The sequence below is a fragment of the Gymnodraco acuticeps genome, unplaced genomic scaffold (genome assembly GCF_902827175.1).
Source record: "Gymnodraco acuticeps unplaced genomic scaffold, fGymAcu1.1, whole genome shotgun sequence".
Taxonomy (NCBI): Eukaryota; Metazoa; Chordata; class Actinopteri; order Perciformes; family Bathydraconidae; genus Gymnodraco; species Gymnodraco acuticeps.
The window spans coordinates 70,757-91,974 of NW_022990100.1; the positions used below are offsets into that span (position 1 = coordinate 70,757).

The window sequence follows — 21,218 nt, forward strand, 5'->3', positions numbered from 1 at the left end:
CACTGCAATGTCCAGAAAATGGTAAAAAAAAAGGTCTTGTACCATTTCATGGTTTTGTGGTGAACACTGTAGTACCCAATCAAAGCATCGGACACATCCACGCAGCCCATGCTTCTGTTGTAGTCCACCACAGCGTCAGGAACGGTAACAACCTTAGTCTTCCACACACCAGCCCCTTTCACTTTCATCCTGACAGTCTGTTCACTGAATCAGAAGATGCAGAGGGAGGCTGAGTTAGTACTGGTGCAGACGTCCGGCGGCGTAGCTTGGATGTTGATGGCTCTGGGGCAACTGTATGCTGATCTGATGCACGTCGTAGCTCGGATGAGGCAGATGTTGATGGCTGTGATCCAGAAGCCATTTAATACTTGTCTTCATCACTGTGAAAACAAATATGGAAAAAACTTTGATTACTTCACTGGATTATTCTTTCAAAAATGTAACTCAAATCAGAAATAATTCCTCCATTTAGCGTGTGTGAAATAACAGTATACACACATATATATATATATATATATATATATATATATATATATATATATATATATGTGTGTATACTGTTATTTCATATATATATATATATTAGGGCCGGGAGTTTAACGCGTTAATTAAGATTAATTAATTACACAAAAATTAACGCGTTAAAAAAATTAACGCATTTTAATCGCACTTATTTTTGCACCGCGGAACGTTTCTCACTGGATGAGTTTCAGGCGTACCGATTATACTGGAGCACCAACTAACGTTCATGACTTCAGACAACAACAAACCACAGTGAACAACAGTGGGATATGTTGTTTTAAAAAACGGACGGATGGAAGCGTCGATAAGAGCACGGTTGTGTGCAAATTGTGCAAAAAGGAATTCGCATATCACCGCAGCACATCAAGCCTCAAGTATCACTTCAATGCAAAACATATAGCAGCTAGCGTGGAAGCTAGCGTGGACGTTAGCCTCTTTTATCGCGTTCACACCAAAAAGAGCCGGTACTAAAATTAGTTCATGAGAACCTTTTTACCCCCACGAAAGTCCCTGCTAGAGAGCAGAGAGCTGCTAGAGAGCAGGGACTTTCGCACGGCTCTCTTGTGAGAAAAGAGCTATATTTCTGATTGGCTGGGCGGATTGCAAACCACGCCCCGTAAAACTCCCAAAAAGTTTTGTGAATTTTATTATCCTTGCATTAGCATTATTAGCATTAGCCCAGCGCAGAAACGCAGAGAGACTAATTTATGGCAACACAAAATAAAATATGGGAGTGGTGGAGATGAGGAGGTGTCGGCGTTCTGGCGATTTACTCGGAAGGCTGGGACTCCCAGCAGCTTCTACTGAAGCCAGTCCCCAACTCCGGGGACTTCCGGCCGGGGACTTTGGGCGGCAGTATACGCCGTGAAGTGGTTTGCGGCCTGCCAGTAAACCCAAAGCAGAAGAAGAAGTGACGTCAGCGGCTTCATTTGCCTAATCCACCCCCAAATTCAAAGAGTTCTCATGAACTAAATTCTCATGAACCTTTGTGGGAAAAGTACTGCGGTGTGAATGCGCCTAATGGTATACTAAAATCCATGTGAAAAAAATTCCTTCTCACTGTTCTCAGGTCAAATATCTATATGTGATTAAAAATGCGATTAATTTCGATTAATTAATTACAAAGCCTCTAATTAATTAGATTAATTTTTTTAATCGAGTCCCGGCCCTAATATATATATACACTATAGCGTGTGTGAAATAACCGTATACATATATATACTGTTATTTCATACACGCTATAGTATATATATATATATATATATGTATACTGTTATTTCACACACACTATAGTATATATATATATATATATATATATATATAGATATATATATAGACTGATATACAATACAGCTTTATTTATAATCTGCTAATAGTCAATGTCTGTAGAACTACAAAACAGCATCCATTTGGCGTGTGTGGAATAACAGTATATATATATATATATATATATACTGGGTTGATATACAATACAGCTTTATTTATATACTGCCGTGCTATAGTCACGAAATACAAGTAATCTATTTATACGTTCACCAACATGATGTTGCCATTGTTTTAGTTTCTCACGGAACGATAACGCTACAACAACAAAGCGGCGTCCATTTTGTATTTTGCGAGTGTGGAATTACTATAGATTACACCAAATACCCAACTAATAGATACAAACAGAGAGAGTACATACCTTGCCTGAAGTTCCTAATCAGGGTTGCCTGCTGTTGTCTCTGTGTTCTCCGTTCTCTGTTCGCTGTATTCGTTGCTGCTGTGCTGGAGCGGTTGTGCGGGCTGCTTCTGCTACATCTGTGCGTAAAGCAGCCGCTGCTGGCATTATTCATACTACGCAGGATCCTATCTCTGGAACCCATAGGTCGATTTGGGTGATTGACACCTTTTTTGAAACTTTGGAGCCAATAGAATCGAGGGGGGGTTACGGAGCCTACACACGGCGGCGTGCGTTGCCGCTTCAACGCTTCTGCCCATTCACTTTGAATGGGGTGACGTCACGATTCGCCGAACTGCATTGTGGGAGCAAAGCGTAGCTTCTCTCGCGGTGCTCGCTGCAAAAGTAGAGCAATGTTCTACTTTTGCCGCCTCGACGGAGGCGTCAGCCAATCAAATCCCGCGTATGCAAATCTGACATTACAAGCGCTAGCCAATCAAACCGCGTGTATGTTGGGAGAGCCAGACCGCAGTTATTTCCCATATGTAAAAAAATGGAGGAGAAAAAGATCGTGGCGGTACTATATGACCAGTCCCTCTTTACATACAGGGATACAAACCGGAGGAGCCAGGCATGGGGGATGGTGGCAGAGACAGTGGGTGACACTGGTAGGTGTTCGCCTGTTTGGGGAGTTTATATCCAGTGTACTTCGTTTGAATGGACAGCTAGCAAGCATAGACAGTATATTTATCCAGCATGGATGTTGCATGAATGCTTTGTCCGGGGCGGGACATTCATGTGATTGGTTGTTGGTCGCGTTGTTCGTAAAAAATCCCCAAGCTTCAGACACGCCCGCCGCCAAGCGGTAACGCACGCCGCCGTGTGTAGGGGCCGTTAGTAAATCCCGCTTTATACGTCAAGGAGAGAGAGGCTTGCGTAAACAGCAGGTGAGAAAACATAAACCCGGACTGCAAAACTTTATACCTACGATGCGGCCATGAATGTAATGATGGATTATCAGGAACAATTCTAAAGTGACTAAGAGACATTGGATTAACCTTGAGCAGCGTTTTTATTCCCTTGAACACGACTTTTGATCACAAAACAGCAACGGTAAGACATAATTATTGTTATGCTTTAGAACACTGTTGTTGTTTTCTTGCTCTGTTCTGGCTGCTCGCTCAGTGAGTTTGTGTCCTACAGTGACGATACTTATATAAAAATAATCTGTGGAGTATCAGCTTTCAGCTGATATGTAGTTTGTGCAGAACATATTAAGTTTTAAAGATCGTTTTTGCTAGTTAGCACCGGAAGTAGCATCAGCCTGTTTTCACTAAGGGCTAATGCTAACGCTTCTTGTGAGACTTGTGTTTTGTTTCGGTTAATATGGCTCATATCATTAGGTTGCTGAGTTTTTTCCCGTTATTTGATTATAAGACATTTATAGGTTTTTAAATATTAAGAAGCCCCCAGACGCTGTCTCCTGCAGTGACGTGTTTTTCCGCCCGGTATCGGGGGCAGGGGCGGACTGGGACTAAAATGCAGCCCTGGAAACTGACCCAGTCCGGCCACATGAAATGTCAAATGTTAGAAATCCGCTGTTTATTATTTAAAGTTTTATGTCCGATTCGCTCTTTTTTTCCTCTCTGTACCCAGCTCCAGTTTGATCATTGGCCTGTCATCAGATTTCATTTTTAGTGGCTGCTGTAGCGGAAGTTTAGTACAATTATTTTTGATGAAATACTCAATCTCTACCCTCCATAATTGCTTCAGTTGCTTGCTACTTTTTAAGGGCGGTGATGACAGTTACAGTATGAACTGAAGTTGATGCGATTTGATTGGATTGTGAGGCATGACGTGAGCCTCATCTGATTGGTCAATCCCTCAATTTTTTTTCACCAAGGGAAGCCAATTTCGGCTGGCCTCCTCTCACAACAGAGAGTGCAATCTACTGTTTCACCATAACATCTAGAGGGGCGCTGTTTCACTCTTTGTAAAATAGAATGGGGGAGAGACGGGCCGGCAGAATAATTACCGAAACTAAACAAAGTGTTTTTATTTATTTATTAAAATTATAACTACAATCCTAAATTCAGGGGAAGCCTGGCTTCCCTTGGCCTCCAGGAGAAAACGCCACTGAGTTCAAGGGATAATTCTCACCCACCTCTTGCTCTTACCCTGTACTTGTATGAGTTGAGCTGGTTCTTCCAGCAGCTCAACTCTGTCCCTCATCATGAACGCAGGAGGCTGGCTGTATATCTGAACTCGTGCCCTCATCATTCTCTTCATCATCTTGCACTTGTTCTAAGCTGCTGCTGATAGTGCTTGTAGCAGCGCTGCTGCCAAAAAGGTCTGTCAATTTGCGACATTGATATGCTTCACCTGCGAGTGACTTCATCTTTTTTTCTCTGGCCTTCTCGGCCCCACCTTTTTCTTTTAGTTTTCTTTGATTTGTATCCATGTGTTTTCATTCTCCCTGTCTGCCGCGGCATCTAATCCCTTCTCTTCGTGTGGCCGGTCTTTTTTCTTCTTCGTGTGTTATTATTTGACAGATAAGAACCACACAACTGCATTAGCGGCCGCTGTCGCCCTCTGTCGGCCGTCAGCGCAACTTAAATGATGATGTTAAACTATTTTTCTTTAAAGGTCCGGCCGGCCGTCAAGGGCCCTTGACGACCGGCCGTTCTGTGGTTCTCCAGATTCTACAGATGGCCAGTCCGCCCCTGATCGGGGGGAACGGGTTTAAGAGGTTAATTAACTATTAGTAGAGAATAACGAGTAATGAATATACTTTATAGGGATCCTATTCATATCTAATAATAAAAATAATGAAATTCAATAACATGCTTTAACCACTAGGTGTCCCTTTATATCAGCTGTGCACCTTTATGGTGTAAATACAGCCTATCTACCAATTGGATCAAATATAAAAGTCAGCCGAATTAGTGTTGATACTGCAAGGAGACGTATTGTGTGAAAAGAAATGTAAGATGTTGTTTAATGGCTGATATATTTATGATCCACGTCACGTTTTCAGTTCCTCATGTTTGTCTAGAAGTCTTCTCATCAGGGCTCTATAAATACAGAACTACGGCAGATATGTAATATTTAATGCAGCCGAACCGTGTATTACAATGCCGTTATGTGATGACTTTCAAAGAGAAAAGCAAGCACACTCGGAATAAAGTATTATTGTATTTTTTTTTTAAATGTTTTCGGTCTGTTTCCGGTATTTGTTAATGACGATGTGCTGTGAGATGTGAGACTGGAATTGCACAGGGGAAAATAACGTAGGCTATCTTTAGATGCGGATTTTGTTAAACTAATATGTTTGTGCTGTGGACCAACACTATACATTGACGGGGAAGGGGGTAGCAATAAAGATAACACCATTAAACAGTTACACAACATAACAGAAATAATATCGATAGCAGCGTCCCTAGCAACCACCATGGTAACCACCTTGGTAACAATGAAAACTTCCTGAAGTAATCTTCGTAATAACTAGCAAACTAAAGATCATGTACATCCACTGCACACATAATCTGAAATAACAACTCATATTTCTCGCATCAAATGACATCAAAACGCATTTTAAAGCCAAACTAACTTTAAAATAGGCATTTTCCACCGAGAATAAAACGAAGTTCGGCCATGTTTTTTTTTTTCTGCAGGGAGAAATTTGAAGATCACGTGACATAGACGCCAGCCATTGGAATGAATGGTGAAAACAGAGCACATGGTGTAGTCCAAATGATAGCTGGGGATTCTGGGTAGTGTAGTGTCTTCTGCCATCCTTTACTCAGAAAAAATATTTGTTTCTCCGAATCGAAGGGGAAAAATACAAAAGCATTGCACACAATTTAAACCAATCAATGTTGTGTAATTAACAAGGATAATCTGGTGTTTTTTAGTCGATGAGTAGTGCAGATATCACTGTAAAATCAATCGACAGTAAGGGGAATACTTACTTCCGGTTGTACAATTCTCCGTTATCCAATGAGAATGGACGCTCACATTGCCTTTTAAGGGCAGCCGACACAAACGAATGCCGTGCTTCCATGAGCGTCATTACCAGTATAAATACATTGCTTTTAAAATCGTGCTGTGCAACACGAAAAAAAGGGGGAAATCGTGTTGGTGAACACGAATCAATAGATTAAAAATCGTGTTGGTGAACACGAAATGCCATGAGACTGGGTTGACTATAAAGGGCACAAAGTTTCATTCACTAATGAAAGTCAAACACATGTTTGTTTCCACTGTTTTATTGTGTGCCTGTCGCGATAAGCAATTCATTGACTTATCGTACGATAAATAAAACTGAACTCGATACATTTACATTTACATGAGGATGTGACTAGCAGTTTGAAAGGATGTAGGCCTACTTGAATTATTATTATATATTATCATGATGTCAGTGGTCTAAAATGGTCATACAACGGTGCCGACAATATTATCGTTTATCGCAATAATTTCCGGGAAAATGTATCCAACACAATTAATTATCGTGAGAGGCCTATACGTGAAACACACACACACAAACAAATCTACAGACTTACTCCAAACTGCCAAATATATTAATGAACACACTCTCACTCTCATATACTCTTTGACTCTATTTTGGCCTAGTAGAACAATAAGCAGCAGACTTTTACTTGTTATCATTTCTACTGGATCTTAGATCTGCGCATGCACAACACACCTGATTGACCAACCGGCTCCCACTGCTCTGCTGTCTGTTAACGTTGTTAAGAGTGGTGGGGGCGGGGAGGGAGTGGGCCGACAGCTTGAGCAGCTGTCAACTCAACATTGTAAATAACCAACCAAAAACGATCGCCGGTTCATCTTGTTTTTGGCGTGAGAATAGTTTGGGCAGCGTGAGAGTGAAAGCGTGTGTTACACGCCAGATGCGTGAGAGTTGGCAACCCTGGTGGCACCTCAGGGGTAAATCGCCGGGTGGCCAGGAAGAACCGGCTTCTTCGGCAAAAGCGCGGGGCTCCACGCTAGCCGTGTTAGTGAGCGCAGCCTGGACATGCAGCCGCATGTCCTGGAGAAACAGCTCCATGAAAAAAATATCAGGCTCTTCCGTACCTAGCAGGTCGTGTATCGTCTCCATGTAGTCGGAAGGCTTGCTGTCTTCAAGTGCTGAAACGATGAGGGAATGGCAAGCGACGTCCCCGGCCATTCCGCGGAGGGCGCACCGAGCCTCAATCCGTGTGCACGTGGCAGCCACGGACGCCTCCAAAAATCTCCGGCAGTTTGTGAAAAACAACGTTTCCAGCCATGTTCGGTCCTGTCTCGGAAACTTCTGCGAGACTTACGTCAGGGTCATCAGTGTAGTGCCGAGAGATGAGAGTCGGAGGCGGTGCATCGAAGGTGCAAAGTTTACTTTATTGAAAAGCACATGTTGCTGGGTTGAAGACCGGGAAGAGAAGAGAAGAAGAGAAAGGAGGGCACACAGTAGGTATACAGTAGGTACAGTCAACATATGTGTCCGTGCGGAAACAATACCCCCAACCCGTAGCAGAGATGGAGTACTCGAGTCCTGGATTCGGATTCGAGTGCCGATTTTCGGGACTCGTGACTTGACTCGGACTCGCGCACTGATTGACGCGACTCGGACTCGGACTCGAACACAGGTAATGATGACTCGTACTCGGACTCGGCTCGGACACTCCTTGGATGACTCGGACTTGGACTCGGACTCGAGCAAGTTTTCTCTGGAGTCTGATGTCCTCTGTGTCCTGGCGTGTGCACCTGCGAGGCGAGTTCACGTACTGGGCGCGCCCCCGCTGCTATACCAGTCTAAAGATGTCCAGAGACACACCCCACATCGTGCTGTATGCTTTTAAAGATTTCGTTTCCATATTGGGAAAGAGCAGCGCAAAATGCACATTATGTGGACAGAAGATAGAAGAGAAGACTGGGACAACGTCGAATTTCAATCTTCACCTTTCACGGCGGCACCCAGAAAAGTAAGTAGAAATGCTATTGTTAGCTTGCTAACCCACGTTAACGTTAGCCACTAAATTGACTCCACAAAGGTTTTAAGATGTCGGGTTAGATGGAGGTAGGGGTTGATATCACATCCTAGGGACCAAGTGCAGTTTTATTGTCTAGATAGATACTGTTAAAAAGCTATACATGTCCTTGGTGATACTGCAGATGATGAGTAGCCTAGCCCTAGCCTACAATGAACGTGAAAATTAGAGACTGAAAATGATCTCCGTCACGGAGGCTCCATAACACATTACTCTAAGGATGGAGTTCATATATATATATATAGGTAGGCTGTATTGAACACTATCATCAGAGTAATGTGATCAAATCAATAAGTAAAGATTCAGCCGATAACATGAAAGCACATGGCTACTTAACATGCAGAATGTCGTCATTGTGCATGCTAAGTAGCAATGTGCTTTCTGGGGCTTAATCTTTATTGATATCATTTAAACTTTCGCTTATTGGTTGTTGGACATTGTGATATTATTCAAAGCAATGTAGAGGAGCTACAGCTACATTTCAACACATATATCCACTAAGATGAATACATGAAGACTTGTGACTCGGACTTGACTTGGACTCTTCTTGGGTGACTCGGACTTGGACTCGGACTCGAACACAGGTAATGGTGACTCGGACTCGACTCGGACTCGGACACTCCTTGGGTGACTCGGACTTGGACTCGGACTCGAAGAGTGGGGACTCGAGAGTGACTTGGACTCGAAGAGTGGGGACTCGAGAGTGACTTGGACTCGTGAATTGGTGACTTGACTACAACACTGACCCGTAGTTCCATGAGTGAATTATGTAACATGAGTAAATTAGTGATCACTACAATATACTGTATTACATTTAACAGGACACATGTTTCTTGATGCTGACTCTAAACATCAGTCTAATATTGTGTAGGGTTTCTCTCTGAGTGAAAGCAGAATGAGTTTAGAAAGATCTCCATGTACTGTTGTCAGGGTTTCAGGTAGAATTAATTGCAGTCTGATTGTTATCTGAGTTCTCGTCATCAGAGAAAAATGCAGGTCATGTCAGAACCTGCTCTAACAAGTTGTGACTGTTTTTCTGTCTAACTCTTAATACTCTGAATCAGGCAGGTGAGGGAGAGTCTGGCAGGCGGACAGCTAGATCCTGTAAGGCCGGTTTCCACGTGACCCTGACGTGTTTTCACTCTCTGGATTTCTGAGGGTGTGAAGGCGTCCTCAGATCAGATGCAGGCGGACTCAGGACTGAAGAGGAAGAGATGAGCAGAGTTTCCTCCTCACCTGAAGAGAGTCTGTGAGTAGACCTGAAGAGAGTCTGTGAGTAGACCTGAAGAGAGTCTGTGAGTAGACCTGAAGAGAGTCTGTGAGTAGACCTGAAGAGAGTCTGTGAGTGGACCTGAAGAGAGTCTGTGAGTAGACAGGCAGTGATATCATAAAACTGTTAATGAACGCATTCAAACACTTGGTAGTTTTTCTTTTACCAGCTGTTCTGTATTGACCTTGCCCGTGCAACTATGTGGCTTTTATCCTGGATAAAGTGTTAAGTCATGGATGTTAAAAGTTGAACGTCTTCATATTTGTCTAACATGATAGTTTACTATTCAGTCATGAAGTATGACGCCGCGCTGCCAGTACGCTTGTCCATGTTTGTGAAACCCTGGTTGATTTACTGAGTTGATAACCAGCGTCGTAGGACCTCTTAGCGAGATCTCGTTTGTTAGGGTTAGTTAAGAAAACTCAAACATATCCAGGGTCTGTTTGAACATCTGTCTGAAATATGGTGTAGGGTTTCTCTCTGAGTGAAAGCAGAATGAGTTTAGAAAGATCTCCATGTACTGTTGTCAGTGTTTCAGGTAAATGAGTTTCAGTCTGATTGTTCTCTGAGTTCTCGTCATCAGAGCAAAGTGCAGGGCGTGTCAGAACCCGCTCTAACAACCTGTGACTGTTTTTCTGTCTAACTCTTAATACTCTGAATAAGGGAAGGAGTGTGAAGGGCCCGTCTTCCAACACTGACCTGGTTTCACTGAAGAGCCTTGAAAATGTCAAATCTTTTTTTTAAATTTTAGATTATACATCTGGGACTAGATCGCCCAAATTTGGAAAAAAATATATAACAGTAGATGTTTTGATATATATGTTGGGCTATGCAAAACATTTGCATGAAAAGTAAACGGGAGATTTCAAAAAAATGAAAAGATTCTTCCCATAGATTTGAACTGCATTGTAACTTAGTTATGAGGGAACTTATGTTTCATACTTTCAATGATATATCAAAAACACATTTCTTATCAGTTCACAAAAGACCTCATTTTAATTAAAGTCCGTAACTGCTTTCATGTAATTAACGTACATATTTTAAGCCAAACAATTATATTTGTTCTAAACCTAAAGACGTTTTGTTGAATGGCTAGTGAGCGCAGTTCAGGTGTGTGGGATATCTTGTGGGGGCTGGGCTGTAAATGACCTGTGGATGTTCATTGAAGTGACTGTTTGTGTGTGCTGTGATACACTGTGACACACTAACACATATTTAGGGGTCAACACCCTGAGTTTCTGTGTGGTTCTGGGGCTGTGGGGAACATCCTGGGCTGATCCGGTCCTGTTGAGGCTCCCACAAGGTTCCTGAATCTCTGAGAGGAGGAGCACTACCTGTGATGTGAAGCTTGTGGTAATGAATGAGCATGTTGTGTCACGATCTGTCTTTGTGGTGTTTTGTCTTGTCTAGATCTGTTTTTGGTTTTCTGTCTGCGTTGTGTTTTGTCTTGTTTGGATCTGTCTGTGGTTCTCTGTCGTTAGTTTCCCTGGTGTGTCTGATTACCCGATTGTGTTCACCTGTGGCCCCTGTGTTTTCTCCTCCCTCCTCACCTGTGTCTTGTTTGTGTGATTAGTCTTGTGTGTATTTAAGTTCTGGTTTTTCTGTCTGTCTTGGTCGGTTCGTCTTTTGTCATGACTAGTTTGTCGGTGAGTGTTCTGTTTTGTTTTTGTTGTTCACCTAGCCTGGAAATAAAGGAATTCTCACTTTAATCTGCATTTGGGTCCTACCTGCTTCACACACCGTGACATGTTGTTGTGTTTGTGTGAAGGTGGGGGCTCTGCTATGGATCAGTGTGAGGACGCAGAGGAGGAAGCCCCCCCCTCTAAAAGCTCTGGGGAACATGACAGCCAGACCAAAGCTCAGAGGTGAGATCTCCAGCTGTCCATCACTCTTCTCCATGTCACAGCTCAATACATTTGATTTATACAGCACACTTTAAAGAGAACGTCATCTCAAGGTGCTTCACAAAGCTATAAGGAGAAAATAATAAAATAAAAATATATCTAAAGGAGCATATTGAATAAAATATGGTAATGTCACAAATCAAAATCAAAGGTTAAGAGCATAAAAGGTTACAAAAATTAAATAAATAAAATAAAAATAAAGGACGGTCAGTAGCATGCGGTGTGGAACAGGGGGGTCTTGAGGCATTTCCTAAAGACTGAGAGTGATGCCGAGGTCCGTTTGTTCTCTGGAAGCTGATTCCACAGACGTGGACCCAGGGAGGAGAAAGCACGGTGACCATGGTGACCAGTTTTGTCCACGGAACAGCCAGGAGATTGGAGCTGTCTGACCTGAGTGTGCGTGAGGTATGGGAATGTTTTCTGGTTAGCAGTTCCTGTAGGTAGGGGGGGGGCCGGTGTGGTTGATGGCGTTGAAGACCATTATGAGGACTTTGTAGTTGATCCGGTGTGTTACAGGGAGCCAGTGGAGTGAGTGAAGGATGGGGGTGATGTGCTCTGATTTGCGTGTTTTTGTGAGTATCCGGGCGGCACCGTTTTGTACATATTGTAGTCTATGAGTGTTTTTTGCTGGAATGCCTGCAAGCAGAGAATTGCAGTAGTCAATGCGGGAGGTGGTGCATGGAGCAGTTTTTCTGCATCCGGTTTGGTGAGGGAGTGTCACATTTTGGAGATGTTCCTCAGGTGGTAGTATGAGGCTTGGCAAACCGTCTTTGGGTGCCTTTACACGGGAACGTTTGCGTTTACGCACGTAGGGGAGAAGGGGGTTAGTTGAACCTCCCCCTGTAACCAGGCAACGCCTTATAGTTGTAATCAAGTGACCAGAAATGATGCAAGTTCCTCCCATTTCTCCTTGCCTGTGAAAGAGAGATACTCATTGGTTTATTGCTTGTCAAAGTAAATGTTCTAGATGTCAGCTATATCGGCTGTCATGTCAAAAAAAAAGTATCCAGGTTTAAACACATACTGTATACTGAACAAAAATATAAATGCAACACTTTGGTTTTTACTCCCATTTTTCATGAGATGAACTCAAAGATCTAAAACATTTTTCTATAAACACAAAATAACCATTTCTCTCAAATATTGTTCACAAATCTGAAAGAATCTGTGATAGTGAGCACTTCTCCTTTGCCGAGATAATCCATCCCACCTCACAGGTGTGGCATATCAAGATGCTGATTAGACAGCATGATTATTGCACAGGTGTGCCTTAGGCTGGCCACAATAAAAGGCCACTCTGAAACGTGCACTTTTGCTTTATTGGGGGGGTCTGGGGGGGGTGTATATAAAAAATGTTTTAGATCTTTGAGTTCATCTCATGAAAAATGGGAGCAAAAACAAAAGTGTTGCGTTTATATTTTTGTTCAGTGTATATTGTATATGTTGATGTGTTGGCAGCGTGTTACACCATGTGAATCATTAAGCTAAAGATGACTGCATTTTAATGCTAGGCTATTTGTTCTAAAATGGTGGCTGTGGGGTGAAGTGAACCACGGGCCGTGGGGTAAGTTGAGCCACTTTTTCAATGGAGAAATGAATGAAAGCAGGCCAAGTTGATAATAAGAGCTCATTGTAGGCTACATTTAAAGTTGAATTTACCCTGTGTTTGATCGGTAAGATGTATGAAATTGTATCACCATTTGTATGATTACTTTTACTTTTACTTTTAACACATCAATAAATTCAATCGAAATGTATCTTAAAAATATTTGAAAAACTAAGCTAGTACTTGTTTTGTTATTGATGGTTTATAGTTATCTTTAAGATGTGTTGTAGGTATGCCCAGGTTTGAACAGTGGTTCATTTTACCCCCTGACCTGGATCAACTCACCCCTACACTGGGGCAAGTTGAGCCCCAGTTTTTAGAAGTAATATTTTCACTGCCCTTGATCAAATATGAATTCTTATCATTGCCATTGATAGGAGACATCCTGAATTAGAGGTGTGTGCTTTCATTTTTACTATGTGTCATTTCTCCTTGCTTAGAGGACAGCATTACTAAAGAATGGCTCAACTTACCCACTCAACAAGGATTTGTTAATTATGATGGTGGCAGCTTGAGGGAGGCGTGTGGCACAGTGGATAGAGCCTTGGTGTTGGGGTCAGGGGGTCACAGGTTCAAACCCCACTGCAGTCAGCATGTCGTTGTGTCCCTGAGACTCTTCACCCCAAAGTGCTCCTGTGGGGATTGCCCACAGTATTGAGTCTGTACGTCGCTTTGGATAAAAGCGTCTAATAAGTGACATGTGATGTGATGTGGCAGTTGATGGTGGCAGTTGGAATAATGGATGGAGAGCAGGCTTTCAGTAGGGAGGTGGGGATAGGATCAAGGGCGCAGCTAGATGAGGTCATAGCTGAGATGATTTTTGAAAGCTCAGCTTGCGAGACCTCCGTGAAGCAGTTTAGGGTTGGTGCATTTGGTGGAGCAAGAACAGGATGTTGGGGAGAGACAGGTTGGTTTCAGGAGGCTTTGGCGATGTTAAGCCTGAGGTTTGTTTTTTAAAGTTCCATAAAGCGGTTGCAGTCATCAGTTGTAGGAGTGGTTGATGAGGGATCACTAGGCTTGAGCAACCGATGCATTGTGGAGAATAGGTGCTTGGGTTTGTTACGATTTGTCTCAATCAGATTGGCGTAGTAGGCTGACCTGGTTGCTCTCAATGCCGAGGAATAGGCCTTCTGGTGATCTCTGAAAGAGAGCAGGTGGACAGTTAGGCCAGTTTTCCTATATCTGCGCTCAATCTTCCGACCCTCTGATTTGTGCGCTCTGAGCTGGTCAGTGTACCATGGGGCAGAGCGCCATGTACCACTCGGCTTATTTCAGGTGCCAGCCTGTCTAGGCACTCATGCAGGGTGTTATTATACCGGTGCACATGCTCTTCAAGTGAGAGTGCAGCATGGGGCCTGGATAGGGAAGAAGAGAGGGCAGACGTTAGCTGACTATGGTCTATGTCAAGCTCAGCACTCATTATTCACTCAAAGCTATGTGTGTTGTGTTCCAGCCAAGAGCAAACAACACATTCTGCTGGACCTGGACAGGGATCTGAAGAAGGACTTGGACCTGGATCTGAACCGGAACCTGCTCCTGAACCTGCTCCTGAACCTGGTCCTGAACCGGAACCTGGTCCTGAACCTGCTCCTGAACCTGCTCCTGAACCTGCTCCTGAACCTGTGTCCAGTAACCAGCTTACTGCCGGAGACCAGAACCAGGTGTGTGAGTCTCCCTCTACCATCAGCCCTAACTGTATCCCACTGTCACAATATCCAATCTGTCCAGTTCAGGTCCAGGTTATTTCTTTGTACCAGTGGGTAGACTTGGTTTGCAGAACAAATAAAAGGTATCCATGGTGACACATGCTTCAAGCAACACAGACACATTGAAAACCACTATCAATCAATCAATCAATCAATGTTTATTTATATAGCCCAATATCACAAATGTTACATTTGTCTCAGTGGACTTTACAGTTTGTACAAAATATCAGTATGACAATACGACACCCTCTGTCTTTAGACCCTCACATCGTACAAGGAAAAACTTCCGAAGAAAACCCACAGTTTAAAGGGAAAAATGGGAGAAACCTCAGGGAGAGCAACAGAGGAGGGATCCCTCTCCCAGGACGGACAGACGTGCAATAGATGCCGTGTGTAAATTGAAAAGATAATACATTTGCAACATAGGTAGTCCAAATGTTTGGAAATGCATGTGTGTATAAGCACTAGCACAGACAAAGCTGTTTTTAAACCTCTTGGTTCTAGACCTTTAGGAAGATTAACCTCCGGCCCGAAGGAAGAAGCTGAAATTCAGGTTGATGGGGTGGGAGTCTTCATTAAACATGGAGTTAGACAGCCTCTGTAACTGTCTGATGAGCAGGGGCTCCAGGTTTAGCTGTGACTCACCATTCAGTCTGCTAGACCAGGGGTTCCCAAACGTTGCCAAGCCAATGACCCCCATATAGCATTATTCTCTGGCGGGGACCCCCCTGTTGCAATTTAAAAAAAAATGATGAGTACATTATGATGGAAAATAGGACATTATGACAATACATTTTCTTAATATATATTTGTATTGATAATTAATAATCAGTTATTCTTCTAAAAAAGTCTATTTATCTTTTGTTTGTCATTCATTACATTGATTGTGTCTTCTGTTATAAACATTCTTAACACAATATTAAACAGTAATATCAACAGTAAACATATTTTAAAGCATTTTTAAAGTGATTTCTGTCTTTATAATATTATATAATCTTGAACAGTAATATGAACAATTAACATTTATTTTTATCATTTTTGAAAGCTACTTAAGCCTTAATAATATTATATATAATATTCAACAGTAATATTAACAATAAACATATTTATATTCATAGGCCTATATATACATCAATATTTGCTGCATCCGTGCTCTCATCCGGCTGCAGAGCGAAACATTCACTCGCTCTCACTTGCTCCAAAAGCTGAGATACTCAGTTTCACTCTCAGTAGCGGCAGCTCGATCCTGATTGGCTTGAAGGGCGGTCGTGTGATTTAAAAAACGTTTTATAAATAGAAAATATTAAAAGATTGGCATCAAAGGACACATAGATTGATAGATATGCAGTAATGAATAACATCTACAAAAATAAATAAATGTAACTTTAAAAAAAATAAGAAAGTTCCCCTTTTCCTCAAACTTTGCGGACCCCCCTGGCGCCCCCTGGCGGCCCCCCGGGGGGTCGGGCCCCCACTTTGAAAAACACTGTGCTAGACCACTTCATGATCTGACTGAGACAGTTTCTGCTCTTTAAAGTCAGATTACCAAGACATGAAAGAAAAAGACAGAATTGACTCTGCTGACTGTCTTCAAGTTTAGGATTGACTTCCTGAATGTCTTTCTTGAAGTCTAAGGTATTAAAACAAGTTTAGAACCGATTAGGGCATGTACTAACTCCACATCTGAATTGAAGCCATCCAAAGTCACATGGCAGCTGTTCTTTGGATCCTGAAGGCCTGTTATGGTTTTCAAAAGTACAAAAATACAATACAACAACATATTGTTCTGTAAGATAAAGATTTTCTTTCTTGGTATCTTTGCTCTGCAGGGAGAAAAGATGGAGACACCTAGAGAAGTCCTATTAACAACTTTAGAACATTTGGAGGAAAAGGACTTAAAAAAATTCAAGTGGTTCCTGGAGAAGAAGGTCCTAACATTCCCAGGAATCCCAAAGAGTCGACTCGAGAAAGCAGCAGACCGGATGGACACAGTGGATCTGATGCTTCCCTACTACGGCATACACACCATTAAAGTGACCATAGACGTTTTGAAAGAGATCCCGAGGAATGATCTTGTCGAGGAATTATCAAAATTCCCATCAGACCCTGAAGGTAGGTCTTTAAAAAAGAGTTTAGCAAATATATATATAACTTTTTTTATTGTTCACTCCTGATATACCCCTCAGAGAACCATCACCTCTACATGGTGTTGGGGCTGAGGTACCCCTGAAAGCAGAGAGGTCAGGGTCACTAGTTTCTGGCAGGGTCACCCTGTTGGTTCCAGGTGAGGGGTAGTAAAACCTTTATAGATCAGCATTTTAGGAATCCAATTACCTTTCCTGGGTTAGGAAGTTTGGGTTTCGGTAAAATTGTCCAAAACATATCTTCTTTCGTCTCTTCCTAACCACAATTCCTTAACCTCTGTGAAACATCTTGGGGTTAATGATAGGAAGATTCATCAGGACTTAGGAAAAGAAACTGCTGTGCTTTGAGAGTCCGACCGCACTGACACTATCCAACGTCATTATGATTAGCAGCCGATGTTATTAAGAAGGAGAAGACGCTTTATTTCCTCCCAAAGGGGAAATTCAGCTCAGTTGTTCACTCGGTTGTGGTAACAGACAGTACAATACACACACATGCACAGGACAGGTGAGAGAGGCCTGAGCAAAACAGACGGCCAGTCTGTCCAGCGCCAGGGAGCAGTTGCGGGTTCTGTGCCTTGCTCAATGGCAGGAGGTGAACTGGCACCTCTCCAGGAACCTGTCTACACTCCGTATTATTTTGGTCCGATCGGGACTCCAACCGGCGACCCTTCGGTTCCCAACACAAATTCCTGCAGACTGCGCCACTTAAACACTCTGCTGCATTGGCTGGGAATCTAACCCGGGCATCCAGGTGAGAATTCTACCACTGAACCACCAATGCTATATTAACGAGTTTATCCTGGTGGGACATTGGAGATATGTAATACAAGTGGGTGATGCTAAAAGCCAGTGTTGGAGAGGAGATGGATCAGAGGAATGACCAGAAAGTCATCAGTGTTCTCTGAAATCAACACACTCTCACTCCCTAAGCGTCCAGGAGCGACGTTTGGTCAGTGTCCGTGGCGTCCAGTTGTGACGCTCCTAGGCTCCTTCAGCATCATAAAGGGACGCAAATAGCTTTCAACTGATTGCAATGTATTCCCATCTGCGGCGGTATTTGACGCTCATGGAAGCACGGCATTCGTTTGTGTCGGCTGCCCTTAAAGGCAATGTGAGCGTCCATTCCCATTGGATAACGGAGAATTGTACACCCGGAAGTAAGTATTCCTCTTACTGTCGATTGATTTTACAGTGATATCTGCACTACTCATCGACTCAAAAACACCAGATTATCCTTGTTAATTACACAACATTGATTGGTTTAAATTGTGTGCAATGCTTTTGTATTTTTCCCCTTCGATTCGGAGACACACATATTTTTTCTGAGTAAAGGATGGCAGAAGACACTACACTACCCAGAATCCCCAGCTATCGTTTGGACTACACCATGTGCTCTGTTTGACAAACCCCGGGATAGTTCTCAAGCTCTGTGATTGGAGAGTGTGCTCCGAGGGTTACGCCGATTCTCGAACAGCACTTGAAATGGGATGGAACCAAGGCAGACTGTCCAAAACTGGATTTGAACGGGTCCACCGCGTCCCCCCCCTCCCCCACCCCGTCCCCAGAACTACACATGCTGGCTATTCTGTTTCGCAACATGTTCTCTATCTATGGCACGTCTCTACTGGGAGTTGTAGTTTTAAAAGACGTTTTCGTATTTCCCATAATAAGAAGTGGCCAGTATTAAACTGTGTACATCCCTGGAGGTTTAGGGGATAGGAAACACTCACATTTAAAACATATATTAATAAATGGGTGAAAATTGCTTGTGCCCATAATGGGCAGCATTAATATATATACACACATGCCAGCTAAGGTCAGAAGAGCTTTATTTAACAGCTGGTCTTATGTTTGTGACCCCTGTAGTTAATTGATAACATTACATTACATTACATTAATTGATAAGCCTGAAACATGCACTTGTCAAGGTTCAGAGGCACATTTTGCAAATATGGCAGTAGCCATCGATCAGCTTAAGATAAGATATACTTTGTTGATCCCAAGTTGGAACATTTGCGTTACATCAGCATGTGTAACAGTTGTAAATATGCAGTGGTGTTTATTTGTAAATCATTTAGTATAATCACACAAATTCTGTGTTTTATATTTAACAATTCTGTGTTCTTTATTTATTGATTGTTCAATACCTGACAAGGCCAGAGATGAAATATCTACATACATCTTATAAGAGTATAATACATTATGTATAATATCAGTTAAAATAAGTGCTTCAACATAGTTAACATTGCTGGAGGTATGCACAAATATTGATAGATGTCTTGTAATGCCCTATTGAGGAACCTGCGACCCAAGTTTTTAATTCAATGCAGAACTACACCATAGTTGTGTAGGCCTATGATATGTCAATAAACCTTAGAAAATCTTGAAATCTTGAAAGGGATGTGCAAAATAGTAATTATATACAGTCTTTAAGTAACTATTAGTAGAGAATAACGAGTAATGAATATACTTTATAGGGATCCTATTAATATCTAATAATAAAAATAATGAAATTCAATAACATGCTTTAACCACTAGGTGTCCCTTTATATTAGCTGTGCACCTTTATGGTGTAAATACAGCCTATCTACCAATTGGATCAAATATAAAAGTCAGCCGAATTAGTGTTGATACTGCAAGGAGACGTATTGTGTGAAAAGAAATGTAAGATGTTGTTTAATGGCTGATATATTTATGATCCACGTCACGTTTTCAGTTCCTCATGTTTGTCTAGAAGTCTTCTCATCAGGGCTCTATAAATACAGAACTACGGCAGATATGTAATATGTAATACAGCCGAACCGTGTATTACAATGCCTTTATGTGATGACTTTCAAAGAGAAAAGCAAGCACACTCGGAATAAAGTATAATTAATTTTTTTTTAAATGTTTTCGGTCTGTTTCCGGTATTTGTTAATGACGATGTGCTGTGAGATGTGAGACTGGAATTGCACAGGGGAAAATAACGTAGGCTATCTTTAGATGCGGAGTTTGTTAAACTAATACGTTTGCGCTGTGGACCAACACTATACATTGACGGGGAAGGGGGTAGCAATAAAGATAACACCATTAAACAGTTACACAACATAACAGAAATAATATCGATAGCAGCGTCCCTAGCAACCACCTTGGTAACCACCTTGGTAACAATGAAAACGTCGCGATTTCCTGAAATAATCTTCGTAATAACTAGCAAACTAAAGATCATGTACATCCACTGCACACATAATCTGAAATAACAACTCATATTTCTCGCATCAAATGACATCAAAACGCATTTTAAAGCCAAACTAACTTTAAAATAGGCATTTTCCACCGAGAATAAAACGAAGTTCGGCCATGTTTTCTTTTTCTGCAGGGAGAAATTTGAAGATCACGGGACATAGATGCCGCCATTGGAATGAATGGTGAAAAAAAACAGGGTTTGTCAAACAGAGCACATGGTGTAGTCCAAACGATAGCTGGGGATTCTGGGTAGTGTAGTGTCTTCTGCCATCCTTTACTCCGAAAAAATATGTGTTTCTCCGAATCGAAGGGGAAAAATACAAAAGCATTGCACACAATTTAAACCAATCAATGTTGTGTAATTAACAAGGATAATCTGGTGTTTTTTTAGTCGATGAGTAGTGCAGATATCACTGTAAAATCAATCGACAGTAAGAGGAATACTTACTTCCGGGTGTACAATTCTCCGTTATCCAATGGGAATGGACGCTCACATTGCCTTTAAAGGCAGCCGACACAAACGAATGCCGTGCTTCCATGAGCGTCAAATCCCGCCGCAGATGGGAATACATTGCAATCAGTTGAAAGCTCTTTGCGTCCCTTTATGATGCTGAAGGAGCCTAGGAGCGTCACAACTGGACGCCACGGACACTGACCAAACGTCGCTCCTGGACGCTTAGGGAGTGAGAGTGTGTTGCTGAAATGGCAGTGAGTCCTTGAGTGCTACGTTTTCCCAGGAAACGGCCATTTCTGTTTGGAATGAGGTTCGTCCTGCCGAACTGTCAGATCTCTCAGGAGGAGGAGTCATGGATAAACCCCGGCTGTTTTCCACAGTGTAGGTTAGCTGCTGACTCAGTCTCAGGATGTCGAATGGGACTGTCCTAGTCATTACTAATGGCCCAGCCGCCTACAGGTGGAAGGGGGTATTATTTGCCGTCCTACATGACTTGGTGAGGAAGGGACAGGTTATTACTGTGACCCCCCAGGGTGTCTGGTAGATGGTAGGCTACTGCAGGAGTATACTGCAACACAGTAAGAGCCATCCACTTCCTGTATAGCTAGAGAGAGAGCTGTGTCCACACCCTCAGTGGGTGTTGGGATCTGCTGGTAGCAGCAGGAATAAGAGTCAGTCAG

The 21,218-nt window shown here is 42.4% G+C and overlaps 1 protein-coding gene across 7 annotated transcripts in view; it reads left to right on the top strand.

Annotated features, from left to right (window-relative positions):
• The first annotated feature begins 8,882 nt into the window (after positions 1-8,882).
• LOC117546258 (NACHT, LRR and PYD domains-containing protein 12-like) overlaps positions 8,883-21,218 on the top strand; it is a 32,488-nt gene continuing 20,152 nt past the window's right edge. For 5 of the 7 annotated variants that reach the window (XM_034216420.1, XM_034216421.1, XM_034216422.1 and 2 more), the window contains exons 1-5: positions 8,884-9,590; positions 10,716-10,849; positions 11,265-11,361; positions 14,460-14,667; positions 16,542-16,824. In XM_034216420.1, the coding sequence (XP_034072311.1) occupies positions 11,279-11,361; positions 14,460-14,667; positions 16,542-16,824 (574 nt within the window). In that variant the 5' untranslated portion in view covers positions 8,884-9,590; positions 10,716-10,849; positions 11,265-11,278. Of the gene's footprint in view, positions 9,591-10,715; positions 10,850-11,264; positions 11,362-14,459; positions 14,668-16,541; positions 16,825-21,218 lie in introns of all 7 variants that reach the window. The other 2 variants (XR_004568975.1, XM_034216425.1) reach the window with 1 other exon arrangement.